Source organism: Oxyura jamaicensis, chromosome 1 (assembly GCF_011077185.1).
Source record: "Oxyura jamaicensis isolate SHBP4307 breed ruddy duck chromosome 1, BPBGC_Ojam_1.0, whole genome shotgun sequence".
NCBI lineage: Eukaryota > Metazoa > Chordata > Aves > Anseriformes > Anatidae > Oxyura > Oxyura jamaicensis.
Genome location: NC_048893.1, coordinates 193566432 through 193581058, shown reverse-complemented (window position 1 = coordinate 193581058; position 14627 = coordinate 193566432). Strand labels below are relative to the sequence as shown.

General features: G+C 54.9%; 1 protein-coding gene across 1 annotated transcript in view; it reads left to right on the top strand.

The window, feature by feature from the left end:
• The window catches only part of AMOTL1 (angiomotin like 1), a 67250-nt gene that overhangs the window by 7405 nt on the left and 45218 nt on the right, over nt 1-14627 (top strand). The window contains exons 3-4 of the mRNA XM_035328516.1: nt 10935-11081; nt 13374-14271. Of these exons, the coding sequence (XP_035184407.1) occupies nt 10935-11081; nt 13374-14271 (1045 nt within the window). The remainder of the gene's footprint in view (nt 1-10934; nt 11082-13373; nt 14272-14627) is intronic.

The window sequence follows — 14627 nt, the reverse complement described above, 5'->3', positions numbered from 1 at the left end:
TCCGATGCTGGAGGGAGTCCAGGGAGCAGTGCTCCACTGCACAGCGCCTGCCAGAAACCAGGCAGGTCAAGTTATTGGGGAAAAATGAAAGGCTCTTTAGCAGAACGGGAAAAGCAGATGTGCAGAGCGCTTTCTGCTGCCTCCAGATACCACACTGCCTATTAAGCACTTATCAGAGGGGACCTGACAAATACGCATAGTTGTCGCTGAGAAAACCTTACAGTGGCTGTTGGTTTGTCCGGGTGCATTTCTCCAGGGCTGCCTCAGCAGCTGAGCGCTCGGCCCACCTGGAAGCTGGCTTCTTCACACACCTCTGCTGGATAGGGCTTGAAACTGCTGCACGGGGACCGCCTCTGCCCGGAGCTCACAAATGGTCTGGGGAAGGTGAGGATGGTTAAAAGGAGTTGAGACGAGCCGTGGCTGGTGAGGAAAGATGGGGCTGTTTCCATCCGATGGGGCAGGTGGTAAAATCGTTTCTTTGCTTGTGGCATTAGGAATCTGTGTGCTTTGCACACACGGGTGGATGGACACGGTACCAGCATCCATACCTGGGTCACTTGGGGTTTGGGATGTCCAGCCCCAGGTCTGGGGCTGACAGCAGTGCAGAGGTCCCCAGCTCTGGGTTTATTGAATCAAAATGGAATTGAAGAAGAAAAAGTCTTTGAAAATCACTTGGAAACATGCTCCAGAAAATGAGGGATATGGGGAAAAAGAGAAATGATACTTCTAGGCAGAATATCAGGCTGCTTTCCTTGGAAATGTAGCAGTGCAACTCGTGCTGCCCTTGCTATACTACTGAGAGACAAGACAGCAGGTAATCCCATTTCTTGATACGTTTGTTCCTCTAGCACCGAAATCATCGCTGATGAATTTTGCCTCCATTTATAGATGGGTGGGTTCGTTGTTCACCTGTCTGTGCAAGCAAAGCCAGAATTCCTCTCCAGGGCAGGCAGGAGAGGGTGCTACACAACCTGGGATACTAAAGACCCGTTCGTCCATTGGACCAAGGTGTCTAATTATCTATTGTCAAGTTTTCCCTTGATTTCACAGAGGATTTAGTCACTGAAAATCTTGAATTTGGACCTAAATTCTTTGCCTTGAGGTACTCGGGGCATCCGCAGCAGGGGAGGGAACTGGGCATCTCTCTCTCGTCCAAGTCTGCTCCCCTAAGTCAGTTGATTTTTCCCCAAGGAAGTTAAAATGCGTGCCAAGGATGCGATGCTTTTCCTTGCCTCCCCCCTGAACAGCAGAAGGGATTTGCAATTCCCTGCTCTGCTCAAGCGCAAACCCTGCCTGTTCCAGCTGCCCACGGAGACGCCCCGGATCCCTGCCGCGCTTGTTCCAAAACCAGCCCCACAGCAGGGAGCGCAGTGCCCCTAAAACTCAGGCGGCTCCTGTCAGTGCTTCGGCTCCAAAGCTTCAGAGACCCCTCCCGGGGCAGCAGCTCTTGCTGCATTTCTACCCAAATTTCCCCCTTCAGCGCAGTATTTTGGAAGCAGAGCCCACTGTCAGTCCCTCTGGGGCCTGAATATTGTGTCCGTGTATGAAGATCGAGGAGGAAGGGGTGCAAGAGGAAGGGGGGCCACGCCGGCACCACGCAGCTCGCTCGGCTGGTCACCTGGAACAACGGGCTTCAGGAACCCGAGCGGCACGCCGGCGGTGCCCAGCACCCCAGAAGAGGTCCGTCCCGTGGGGCAGCGCCACAGAGCCGGTCCCATAAATGCTGGGGTCAGTGTGAAGCGCCCTGCACACACACAGCTGGGCGACGCAGCAGGCGGGCAGCAAGGGGAAGGGGCTGTGTTTGTAGCACCGTGCTCGCTGTGCCCCCCGGTCCTGCGCAGGCGGGGCGCGACCCAGGTTAGTGCAGGAACAAACCACTGGGGCATTGAGGTGAAGCTGGAGGATGCCCTAGGCGTGAGGAGGATGTCCTAGGGGATGGGGGATATCTTAGGGATGGGGAGGATGGCTTAGGTGGTAGGGGATGGGGACGATTTCTCAGGGGATGGGGAGGATGTCCTAGGGGATGGGACCCTAGGGGATGGGGAAGATGTCCTATGGATGGGGAGGTTGCCTTTTGGATGGGGAGGATGTCCTAGGGGATGAGGCTCTAGGGGATGGGGAGGATGTCCTCTGGATGGCCAGGATGCCTTAGGAGATTGAAGGGTGTCCTAGGGGATGGGGAGGTTGCCCTAGGGATGGGGAGAATGTCTTAGGGGATGGGGAGGATGCCTTAGCAGATGGGGCCCTAGGGGCTGGGGACGATGCCCTAGGGATGGTGAGGATGTCCTAAAGAGATGGGGAGGATGTCCTAAAGAGGTGGGGACGATGCCCTAGGGATGGGGCTCTAGGGGATGTGGAGGATGCCTTAGGAGGTAGGAAGGATGTCCTAGGGTCTGGGCAGGATGCCCTAGGGTCTGGGCAGGATGCCCTACGGATGAAGGGATTCTGCCTCGGCTTAACACACAGCTCTGGGTCTCCGTGTGGCCCTACGGGCACTGCCCGCACCCCTGCAAGCCCCTAGGACAGGGCTCAGCCCCGGAGCCCCCCCGCGGCCCAGGGCTGCGCCAGCCCCGCCCCCCGCCCCCCTACCCCATAACCACGCCCCAAACGTTAGCCACGCCCACTAATATAGACCACGCCCCCCAACCCGCTCACAACGCCCACAACTCTCGGCCTCGCCCACCCGGTTAGGCCCCGCCCACAAAGCCAGGCTCCCGCCCACATGGCTGAGCCCCGCCCACAACGTTAGGCTCCGCCCCCTCGGCCGCCCGCCCCGCCCCGCCCCGCGGCCCCGGGCGGATCGCGGCGGGGAGCGGCGGGGCGCGGATGGCCGCGGGGCTGCCGGGGACGGCGGGGCGCGGAGCCGGAGGTAACCGGCGGGGGGCGGCCCCGTCCGCGTGTCCGCGCGTGTGTCCGGCCGTCCGCAGCTCCCCGCGCACCGGGGGGGGGGGGTGCCCGCGGCCACGTGTGCGGGGAAGCGGCGGCGCACGGCCGGAAAACCGCGGCGGGATGCTCCCGGGGATGTGCCGGGGGGGAGCGCGGGGAGCGGGCAGGGGGCGGTGGGACCCACGTAACGGGGGGGATCCGGTGGGAAAAGGTCCTCCTCCGGGGTCCTGCCCCGCCGCTGCCCCGGGTGGGAGCCGCGGGAACCCGCCGTGACCGTGGGGACCCCTCCGGTGACCGTGGGAACCCCTCCGTGACCGTGCCCCCCCCCCCCGGTGGGCTCGGGGCCGCGTTCACCCCGCCCGGCCGTGTCCCCCCCGCACCTTCCCCGGGCACCCGGGGGAGTTTTCCCCGCTCGGCGCCGAAAACCGGGAGAGGAGCTGGGAGAGGGGACGGGGGCGGCCCCAAAAAGTGATGTTTTGGGGGGAATTTTGAAGGAGGAGCACGCGGGGGGGGATTTCTGGCTGCGGACGGGGCTTCGCTGCGGCTCGGACCCGGGGCCTGCCGCGGCTTCTCCTGGTGGTGCGGGGGGGGGGTGAGGTTTCACCCCCTACCCCTACAGGGAGAGCAGAGAAACTCGCGTCTGAGCGCAAAATGCATTGAAAAAGGAGTTAACACCCCAAAAAAACCCAAACCCCACACCAAGTTACCCCCCCCCCCCCCCCCCATCGCAGTCCTCCTGCCAGGTTTTGTGCTCCGTGGTTTTCCAGCCAGGAAGGTCGCCGCTCGCTCGTTTTCCTCTTGCGATGGAAAAACAAAAAAAGGGGTGTGCGGTGGGTTTTTTTTTGTTGCCTTTTTTTTTTTTTCTTTTTCCTGGTGCTGTGCGGAGCAGCTGCGTGTGGGGCTGCGGGGACCCAGAGCTGCGCCAGGGCGTCCGCAGGGCCTCGGGCTGTGTCCAGCCAGCTCGGGGCTTTCTGCTTGGATATTCGTATACGTATCTGGGTATTTTTTCCCCTCAAAAATAAGCCGAGGCGGCTTTCTGAGAGAGGAACAGCTTGGAAGTCGGGGTGTCCCCTTGGTTTTCCAGGCTGCCATTCCCACACGTCCATGGGTGTATGTGCACGTCTCTCGTCGGGAAATGACTCCGAATGACTTTCTGGGCGCTGGGCTCTGAAATCTCTAAAAGGGATCCAGTCCTCGGGGCTGGCGAGGGGATGTTTCAGACAAAAAAGCATCCTGTCCCCATCCTGCCGGGGAAATGGGAGCGAGGCTGTGAAAGGGAGAAGGGGCATTAACCGGTGTGGCTTTGGCACGGAGGTGATGCCGGCGTGATCGGGATGTGTTAGGGTGGGAAACTGAGAGGGAGGGATGTGCCCCAGGCTTGGCTTTCCCCTCCGGATGTGCTGGGAGCAGACAGCTTCGACCTCTTGATGCAAGTGCTGCCCCTCTGAGACCCCTCGAGGTGGCAGAATTTGGGATTGCTCTAACTTATTTCTCGTTTCTATCCACAAATCACTGCTGAGATGCTGCGGAGGAGCTCGGGGCAGTGCCCGTGCTGCTTGTCCCGGAGGTGAGCGCATGGCATTTACCCGGCAGATTCGCGTCTCGGTGGAGATCCCTGCCTCTCCGCCAGGTCCGCAGCAGCTGCAGCAAAGCTGTGCAGAACTGGATCGAAGCACAGGTTTCCTCTGCAGAAGCTTTGGATGCTTTACTCCATCCCCGTGCTTCCCAATTTGCTCATTTAAAACCATTTCTTCCCTCGCTGCCGGTTGGACAAACCCAGCCTGATTTCGGAAAGCAGCAGAGAATCGGCCTCGCCAGGGAGGGCTCTGGTGTGCCTCCGGGATCCGATCCCAGGAGGAGCCATGGGCAGGGGGAGACACGATGTTCCTCGGGGTGAGGTGGGAGAGCGTGCCTTTCGTGGCCCCCCTGGACTGGAAACTGTGAAGGGGAGGGCTGAGCACTCCTCCCTCAGCCCTCGCTGGCTGGCTGCTCGCGGAGCGGTCCCAGTGGAAACTTTGGTGCTGGGGAGTATTCTGTGGATTTGGGAAAATCCCAGGAGGATTTTTGGTTTCGTACAGCAGTTTCTTTTTGGCAGCTTTGGGGTGGATGTAGTCTGGTTCCCATTTATGTCCTGAATTTTAAAATAGACCAGCCTTCATTCATCAGAAATAGAAATGGATAGAAATATAAAATAATGCTAATAAGAACAACATCACCTTTCTCTATAAAAATAATTAAGAAAACTGTTTCTATTGAAACTTTAGGATTCAGAAAGTGTATCTCTTTTTGTGGTGTTTTACGTGGCTTTTTCAGTAGGTGGGATTCAGCACTGAATTTTGGGGGTGTGAAGCTGGGGAACAGCCGAGCGAAGTCCCTCCAGCGGTGTCCTGGTGCACGTGAGAGCAGAAGCAGCGGGATGCTGCGTTTCAGGAAAGCAGAGCCTGGGATTAAAGAACAGAGCAGTTCTCGGGACTAGCTGTTCTAGATGCAAATGTGCCTTAGTTTGGTTTATTTAGGGGAAATCCCTGCTGGATCTGGGGACGGCACTGGGGTCCCCCGAGGTGGCTGGAGGGACCCGGGTGTGCACTGCGCGGGGTAGGCAGCAGGTCCTGGGGCCGAGCGGGGCGTTTGGGTGTCCCGCAGTGTGTACGTGTTCCCCTGCCTGCAGCATCTGGTGGTTTGGGGCCGTTTCTGAACCTTTTCGGAGCCGCAGGCTGCTCGCTGTCGGCCGTTAGAGCGATTTTCCCTGCTGTAAATCTGAGCTCAGCCGTTTGCGAGCAGGAGCGAGAGGCAATTATCTTGTTAGCGCTTCTGTGGGTAACGGCTTCGTTGCGCTTCTGCCTCTCAAAAGCAGCCGAATATAAATTGCGTGTAATGATTTAATAATGGGAGGCTCATAATTGCAATATATAATCGGGTGGGAAGAAGGCTTCGCGTCTTTTTCCCTGAGACGTGCCGTTTGAGATAAGCAGAGCCCTTGCATTATGCTCAGGGCTGGGCTATCGCGAGCGGCTCTTAACGTGGATCAAACGAAGCGCCTGGTGCACGGCCTGTTGGCTGCGCTTAAAAAAGGAAAAGCTCGAGAAATATGAAAATGCATAAGATAGAGTTCAATGCCTGCATTTTCCGTTCAAGAGCACTGTACGGTCTTTGTACTATTTTTGTTCTGCCCGTATCCCAGCCTCCTTTGTACGCTTGCAAGTTTGTGGGAATGACTCAGGGAGAAAGCTATTTAACCTAAAGGACACCACTGGCGAAAAAATACGTGGATAAAGAGCGATGTGAGTGGGAAACGAGAGGAGTTCGTGTGTGTGTCGGAGGAACAGGACCCTAAACAGCCTGCAAATGGGAGGAACGGGGCAAAAACTGCATTTTAAGATGCCGTTCAGGCAGAGCAAGAGGGGAGTTTTATAACGTGGTTGCTTGAAGTACCGAGGAACCAGACTCAATGATCCGCAGTGTCTGTGCAGTCCTAGGTCCTGTTTCACTCCTGTTTAATTAATGGAAGGGCTTAAATATCCCGTGAAACCGATCGTGCCAGCGCCTGTCTGCAATGCGATCGTTTTTAAAGGCAGTAAGTACAGCAAAGTTGACCGTAGCTTAAACTCCTGCCTTGCTGACGCCTTGTCGATGTGTTGTGGCTGGTTGAAGCATGATTATATTATTTTCTGCTAAAAAAGGGGGGGGGGGGAGGCGTTTTCATTCCCTGAGAATTTGCATGATGACTTCTCTCTCGGATGAAAGGGTTTTTTCATGCCTTGGGAAGGAGAATTGACAGAGTAGTGAAATGTCTCCAGTACAAGCGCTGCTCTGATTCACCAGCTCCGTGCCAGCCTTTGTACTTCACTCCTCGACAGTTTCTTCCCTCCCTGCTCCCAGCTCCGAGCACCACCTCGCCTTTTATCTGGGAACGGCGACGCTGACAGAAGTCGTAATCACAGCGCCTGGATCAAAGCAGAAATTTCAATTATTGATTTGATTCCTTGAGCCCTTATTATAAATCCAGGCGGTACAGCAGATCGGTGACATAGCCTTAGAGGCAAATTCGTAGCTTATAATAAATAGAGGCACGTATTTTTCTGCAAACCATACCGAAGCCACATGAAAGCGTGTCTCCTCGCCCCGCCTGGCTGTGCAGGTGCGATAACATCCCGCTGCTGTTAAAACACCCCCCGTGCATCCCGCTCCTCCGCAGCGTGCGAGCCTGGGAAGATGGGGAGGAGGGGAAAAAAAAAAATAAAACAACCCGTGAATGATTAAAATTTCATAAAAATCCTATCCCTGCGAGATGAAAGCTCTGCCGCCGCCTGTGTGCCCCTGCACGCCCGTGCACCTGATCTGCGGGCATCCGCCGGGCAGGGAGGCTTGGCCCCGCTCTTCCAGCATCCATGTGATCCTCTGCCAGCTCTGGGAGCTGCTTTCCAAGGGTGGCTGCTCTGCTTCGTGCCGAGCTCGGCGTTGGGTCGCTTTGTTTTTTTGCTGAGGGGAAGCGGACATGAAAATCAGCGCGTCGGGCTGAAGCGAAACGGAGAGCGTTCCGCCTTAGCTGCCCTTAAATTTGGGTATTTTCGCCCGATTCCTTGGCAGTGATGGGGTTTGGACGCCCCTATCTCCTTTTCTTATTAGCCTTTGTAGATTGGTGCTCGCTTGGATGATGCAATTTTTGGAGAGGGAAACGATGGTACCTGTGCTGGGGGTGCTCCTGGAGGTCTTTTTGGGCAGGAGAGCCCCTGGGCAATTCCTTGGCTTTCTCGTTGACCTGAGATACTTCCATGGAGGAAGCATTTTGAAGATGGAATAAGGTATTTATATATCCTGCTGGCTTGGCCGCGAGACAGGAGGACAGATGTGGGCTTTGAAATGCTGTCGTTTCTGTTCTGTCAGTTTTGGGGTGTTCTGGTGCAGATGTAAGCAGCAGAAGGTGGGCTGGAAGAACACCACCCACTCCAGATACGGTTTGAGGAGGAAATGTGCTGCTGGGAGACGCTGGCGTTGCTCTACAGACGTGGCTTTCCTGTAACATCGCGGCCCCACGCTTCCTATGGGGTTTTGGTTCAGCTCCCACTCAAAACCAGACCGAAACCACATCAGAAACGGGAAACATTCAAGCATCGCTCCTCCATCTGTGGGTCCTTGCTGAGTCCCTGGCGTTAATCTTAGCGAGTGATTCACCAAAATAGTTGGAAATCTTCAAATGAATTGCACGGCTGCGTGGTGAGGCTCCGGGATAAGGCGGCGTGACGTCTGCCTAGCTTAAAGCAGGGAAACACGCGGACGGGTGCCAGGCAGGCACTCAGATAGGGGAGGGTCAGTAAGGAAGGGTGAACTCGGTAATGAAGGGTGAATTCAGCACGGAGTGACCCAGCCCAGGAATGAGATAATGGCTCAGATCTAACAGGCACCAGGCAGATGGCAGCTGGCGGGGTGATGCCTGTGCACTGCCCTGCACCCTCTGGGTTAAAACCCTTCCCTGGGGATGTGTCCTGGGAGGGGTGATGGTCCCTTGGCGCCCCGTGATGTGGCAGCATGTGCCATGGACTTGCAGCTGTTATTTTTTTTTTTTTTATCTCTTTCCTAAAGTTTTATGCTTATGGATGGTGAGCGTTCACGTTTTTAGGGAGTGGAGCTGCTTTGTGGAAAGGTTTTGACCTGTTGATCAAAGGGGTTTCCATAAAAGTGTGCCTTTCAGTAATGCAACGTGGCTCCCTCACTTTTGTCATTAATTTAAGGTGTTATGCTGCAGTATTTTAGGTGAACGTGATGCCAGTGCAATTGGCCAGACTGAGGTTTCACAGGGGAGAGAGGCTCAGAGCTGTGCCTCACTGCAGCATGAGCTGTGCTGGAAGGGATCTGGTCCAAAGCATGCAACTTCTGGGCAGTGCCCGAGACCAGGGTCTTAAATGGAGAGCATCTCCTCCCTGTTTGGAGAGGCTCAGTCCCCCTCTGAGGATGAAGCTCTCGCTTATGACCGAAGGAGCCTGGGCTGCTAACCAAGGTGTCCCAGCAAGTGTCTGATGTTGCTCAGTCTCTAAATCATTCGCCTGTGGGCACTGGATTCCCTGTGTGAGCTGCTTCTCATCTCCCTCCTTGCCTTCTGCTGTAATTCCCAGCAAAACCATCTCACTTCTCCTCCTGTATCCTTTGCCACGGATACAACTCCCAAAGACAAGCGGTCAGGTGAGAATTTCTGCTGCCATTTCAGAAAACCAAATCTTTATTTGCTTTTTTGTGCATAGAAAAACTTGAAGACGCAACCCAAGGGTGTCTACTGGCTCAAAATGCAGGAGGCAAATTAAATAAAGTAAAATGTTAGTAGCAGTTTCTTTATTTTAGGCTTTGTTTGGTGAGGGGTGAAGCCTAGCTGATGGTTTAGGCTGCCTGTAATGCTCAAGACCGTTTTTCTTCCTTGTGTGTGCAGGTTTTGTTTTATCCCAGTCCAGCTTTTATTCGTAAACCAAGCCCAGACTCGTAACTCTTCTGTTTCAGGCAGAATCCCCGGTTCCAGGGCAGGGCCGTGTGTGTGTGTGCACAGGAGCGGTGAAGGGTGGCTGTGGTGATGGTCTGCACCAGGTTATGGGGGTAGTGTTAGAAACTGGGCCCTGAGATTTTTTGTGTCTGTATCAGCATCAGCATTTGTGCTGGAGCTGTCTCCCGTGCTAATTTTGACAAACATATTTGCCTCTTATCTACTCAAGTGAGCAGTCTTCCCTCCTTGCTCTCTAAATATAGCTAACCGCCATGCAGATTTGTGCATAATATGAATGGTGAAGTGCTGAATTCGTTAACATTTCTCAGAAATGCCTATTTCCTCTCCTCGGCGCTCGGAGGAAAATAATTTCTGCGTCTTCATGCCTGCAATGACGATGGGCTAGATCCTGCCTCCTCCTGCTGCCCTGGTCCGTGCAGGGGTGTGGAATCAGCGTTGACATGGATGTAAAAATGTGTGAGATCCTTGTGCAAGCTTGTCCCCGTGCCTGTGGGCTTCCTGCCCTGCCGGGATGGACAGATGCCCTGCTGGGATGGGTGGACACCCTGCTGGTGCCACCACAAGCCCCCCACCTCCTGCCCAAGCAGGTCCCTCGGCAGTGCTGGAGGTCGATGGCCATCTCTTGGCCCCAAATGTTTGGCAACCAGTAGTGGTATAGAGAGGGATTTGGTTGCGTCCCCATGGGGGGATGAGATGCTCACCTCCGAGGTCTGGGCCTCAACGAGCCTTCTCTTTGGGAGATGAGGCAGCACTCAGAGAATGGAGTCGGGAGGGGAAGAAGCCAGTGCCATCCCCACCTTAAGATCGCCAAGAGGCGTTTTGTGTGAGCTTGTTAAATCAAGCACTGCTAGAAAAAGGCACCCTGAGAGCAGATTTAGGATGAGCCTCAGTGCGTGCCCAGAGAGCCTGGTGCTGTGAGGCCGATCCAGCCTCCCCTGTCCATGGGGTGCCTGAGCTGGGGCGCACAGCTCCTGCCGGACATGTCCGGGGGCTCTCCAGCTACATCCTCTCTATTGCATTAAAAACATCTGGTCCAAGTGATTTATGAACTCCCTTGATAGCGTTAGCCATATTTTGTGTCTTGGTAATTTTCTGTCTTACTGAGCTGTTAGTCCTGAGAAGATTTTGTGGTTGAGCCTTTCAGACTAAGGCCCTGTTGAATGTGTGGCTGGGTCCTCACCTATCTGTCTGTCCTCCTCCTTACCCCTTTGGTTTTATGCTGGGTCTTGGCTTTGTGTCCTGGGGCTGTGCCTCGTTTGTGAGCTTGTCCTGGGGCTGTGCCTCATTTGGTAGCTTGTTGCCATTCCGAGAGCCACAGAAGGGTTGGAAGGCACCTCTGGGTCCATGTGGTCCAACCCCTGCTTGAGAAGGAACACACAGAGCAGGCTGCCCAGCACCATGTCCAGGTGGCTTTAGAAGATCTCCAAGGAGGAGACTCGGCTTCTCAAGCACCTAACAAGGCTCAAGATTATTTTTTGGGGGGCTTCTGTCATTAATCATGGCTTTATATTTTGTCATACAAGTGGTTTATTTCCTGACAACCCATCTTTCTTCCTCGCAGGCTCCACAGCTATTTGTTACAAGCCTACCACCCCAGGCCAGCTACTGGAAGACGCTGGCTTTCTTTACCAGGACCACCAGTTGTTTGCTGGCAGGCATGAAGTTTCTCCGCTAACAGCTGAAGCCATCAGTGCTAAAGAAAAAGCTGGTAAGTGGGTGGCCACTCTTCCACAGGAACCCATGGCAGTTACCTCCAGGCTTTTCCCTAAGCATAAACCAAACAGCTTGGACCACTTGCAAGTAATATTTAAAGAGGTGAAAGGCCAGCTCCTCATCCCCAGCACAGTCAAAGGAGAGTTGCCTTTAACATGAGGGTTACAACCACCATCATTTGTCACCTGTGCTTGTGGAGGATGCACCATTTCTGCTCATCCTTCTGGATGTGGTTGCTCTTCTCTGATCAGCTGGACTGAGGTCCGTAGCTTCCTGCTGACAGAGGAGGACTGCTGGTACCCTGTGTAAGGCACACGGTGCTCAGTCCTTCTGGACCTCAAAAATAGGCTCCTGGAGTGCATCTCCTGAATATAAGGATACCAGCGGTTGACTAGCACGGGAGAGAAAATCCTTGTCGTTAATGATAAAGAGCTGTCTCAAATGTGTGGTGTTGGCTTTATCCACTTCCCTCACTCCTAGTCTAATAACCAGACTGCGACCTTTCTCGCACATAAGGGAGGTTTTTATTGCAAGTCTGCAAAAATGTCCATTATGGCAAGACTTCTGTGCACTGTGATAATGCAGATACAGCAGTAAGAGTTCGCTGTAGCTGCGGGGACATGTAATGTAGATGGATGCTTGGCTGTTGTGCAGACAGGTGGCTGTGCACATATATCTGCTGCTTTTTGGCTCCAGCACTGGCCCAGGGAGCTGGCAGACCCTCAGAAACCTGGTGGCCAGGCTGCCACCACAGCCAGTCAGGCCGATGGGCAGGTAATGTTGTCCCAGGGAAAGCAGAGAAGTATATTTTGCAGAGCAGGCATGGAGTGGAACAGCCTGGGAATCTTCTCTCCCCCTCAAGCCCCACAGTCATGTTTAAGCTTTTTTCCACAAAAAAAATAATGTTAGTGGAAATGACCTATTCTCACAGTTAAGAGTCAAAGGCTTCTCTTCCCCTCTGGCATCCGGATTGTATATAAGTTATCCCACAGCATGTGCAATAACTGATGAAACCTCAGGGAAATACCAGACCTCAGGAGAAAGTTTTGCTTTTTAACTACTTTTGAATGCCAAAAAAACAAATACAAGTACTGCTGAAGAACTCCTTTGAGAATTGGAAACAGCAGGATAGAGAAAAAAGTTGCCAAGAATGACCTCAAAAACTGAACTCAGAACAGCACCTCCTTCTTGTCTAGGAAATCGGGAGGACTGTGCAGAGCTGAGAGCTTATTTTCGTTTTTGCCTACACCAGGCTCTATCTTTCAGGAGCACCCCTTTGGGTGCAAGCAGCCCTCATGCAGGTCTTTACACCTCCTTGGGATGATGGGCTCCAGGAAGGAAGGATTATGCCTTTAGATGCTTTGCCTCAGGCAAACTTCACTGCATATTTCACTTTCTGTGGCTTGTGATGCCCGTGCTGCTACACATAACAAGCAGGGGTGAGTTCAAAAAGGGGGCTGGAGCCTGCTTCAGTATTTGGCACCCACCTCCCAGCTGTGCAGCATCGGTACAGCATCGGTAACACCTTATCCCATGCAAATACAGCTTGGGAGACTGGCTGAAAGGATTATACCATTGCCTCTGCTTTACTTCAGTAGTCTCTGCTACGATAGTTTGTTCTGTGATATTTAAAATGCTGATATTACATCTGTGACCTTAACGTCGTCTTTGTACTCACCCAGCAAAATTACAAAAGTTAGCATTGACTCACATACAAATAGTGTTATTGGCCAGAGGGGAAATTGCAGTTTTAAGACAAGATGCCAGAGCACAGATTCCTTTTTAATTACACTCTCCGAGCCCTTTTATTTTCAGTATAATTTTAGAGTTTTTATGTGATGTGTTCTGCGTTACATTTTCTTGTGGCGTGCAGTGCACTTGTGAGGGGATTCGTCTCATCGAACTTCAGCTGTCAAAAATGCGTCGTCTGATTTGGCATTGCCACGGAGGCTGCCTCTGCAGTCTGTGCAAGGCATCTCCAGGGAGGGATTTACCCAATGTGTGTCTTAGAAAAGATCACGTTTCCCTGTGCCTCCATTGACTGGGGTCGGTATGGGGCCCAAGGAGGGTGTTGAGGGGACAGGTGTGTGTTTCTTGGGGGTCACTGCACACAGAATGAATGAAGCTGCGTGGGGGATGAGGATGACAGCCATGAGGCTTCAGAGGGGCAGAGGGGTGCCAGGCCTCCACGTGAAGAACATGGTGCTCGTTCCAGGCAGCCAAAAGCAAGTTGAGCAAACCCCCGGGCTGGCGCAGGGCTAACCGCTGCCTCTCTCTCCCCACCTAGCCGAGGAAGCCCTCTGCACCTTGCACCCTCCAAACTTCCTCCGGAGCTCAGAGGTGGAGATGCGAGGCTCGGAGGAGGTGGCAGCCGGCACGGTCCTGCAGCGCCTGATCCAGGAGCAGCTGAGGTATGGCAACCCCAGCGAGAACATGAACCTGCTGGCCATACAGCACCAAGCGACGGGCAGCGCCGGCCCCTCCAACAGCACTGCCAGCACTCTCTCTTCCACAGAAAACCTCGCGCCAGAGGACCCACAAATGGTCCAGCCGTCGGCGCGGCAGGAACCGCAGGGGCAGGAGCACCAGGGGGACGGTGCTGCGATGGAGAAGCAGCCCCGGGCCGCGCAGCCCCCGCACAGCAGCGAAGAGCTCCCCACCTACGAGGAAGCCAAGGCCCAGTCCCAGTTTTTCCGGGGACAGCCGCCAACAGGGCCGGGATTTTATGTCGCTGGCACCTCTGGCCAGAAGTCCAGGACAGAGGGGAGGCCGACGGTGAGCCGGGCCGGCAGCGGGCAGGCGCATAAGGACGATGCACTGAAGGAGCTGAAGCAGGGCCACGTGCGCTCGCTGAGCGAGAGGATCATGCAGCTCTCGCTGGAGAGGAACGGGGCCAAGCAGCACCCACCCGCCCCAGCAGGCAGCAAAGGGCTGAAGGCAGCCCCAGCACCCAGCAAAGGCATGGACCCGCGGGGCCCGCCGCCCGAGTACCCCTACAAAGCCAAGGCAGCGGCGGTGGCGGCGTCCCCTGGCAGCAAGGTGCCCGAGCACGGGCTCTTCTATGGTGAGCAGCACCCAGCAGGAGCGCAGGACGTCCTCAAGGCTTCCTATGTGGCCCCCCAGCCTGCCAGGACAGAGGTGGCGGTTGTCCGGTACCAGCCGCCCCCAGAGTATGGGGTGACCAGGTAAGGGCTGCGGCATGGTGGCACCGTGGTGCCTTGGTGGCGTTGGTCGGGACGTGGTGGGCAGTGGGAGCTGGGCTGGTGGCTTGTGGCCTTGGGCGTTTGGGGCCAAATTGCCTTGGGGGTTCTCCCTTTCATGGCCCACTTGCAGCTCTTCTTCACCTGAAAAGCTGTGAGAGCCCACCTAGACTGCTGTGTTCAGCTCTGGGGCCCCAGCATGAGGACATGGAGCTGTTGGAGCAGGTCCAGGGGAAGGCCACAAGGATGATCAGGGGCCCGGAGCACCTCTCCTACAAAAACAAGCTGGGAGAGTTGGGGTTGTTCAGCCTGGAGAAGAGAAGGCTCTGGGGAGACCTTAC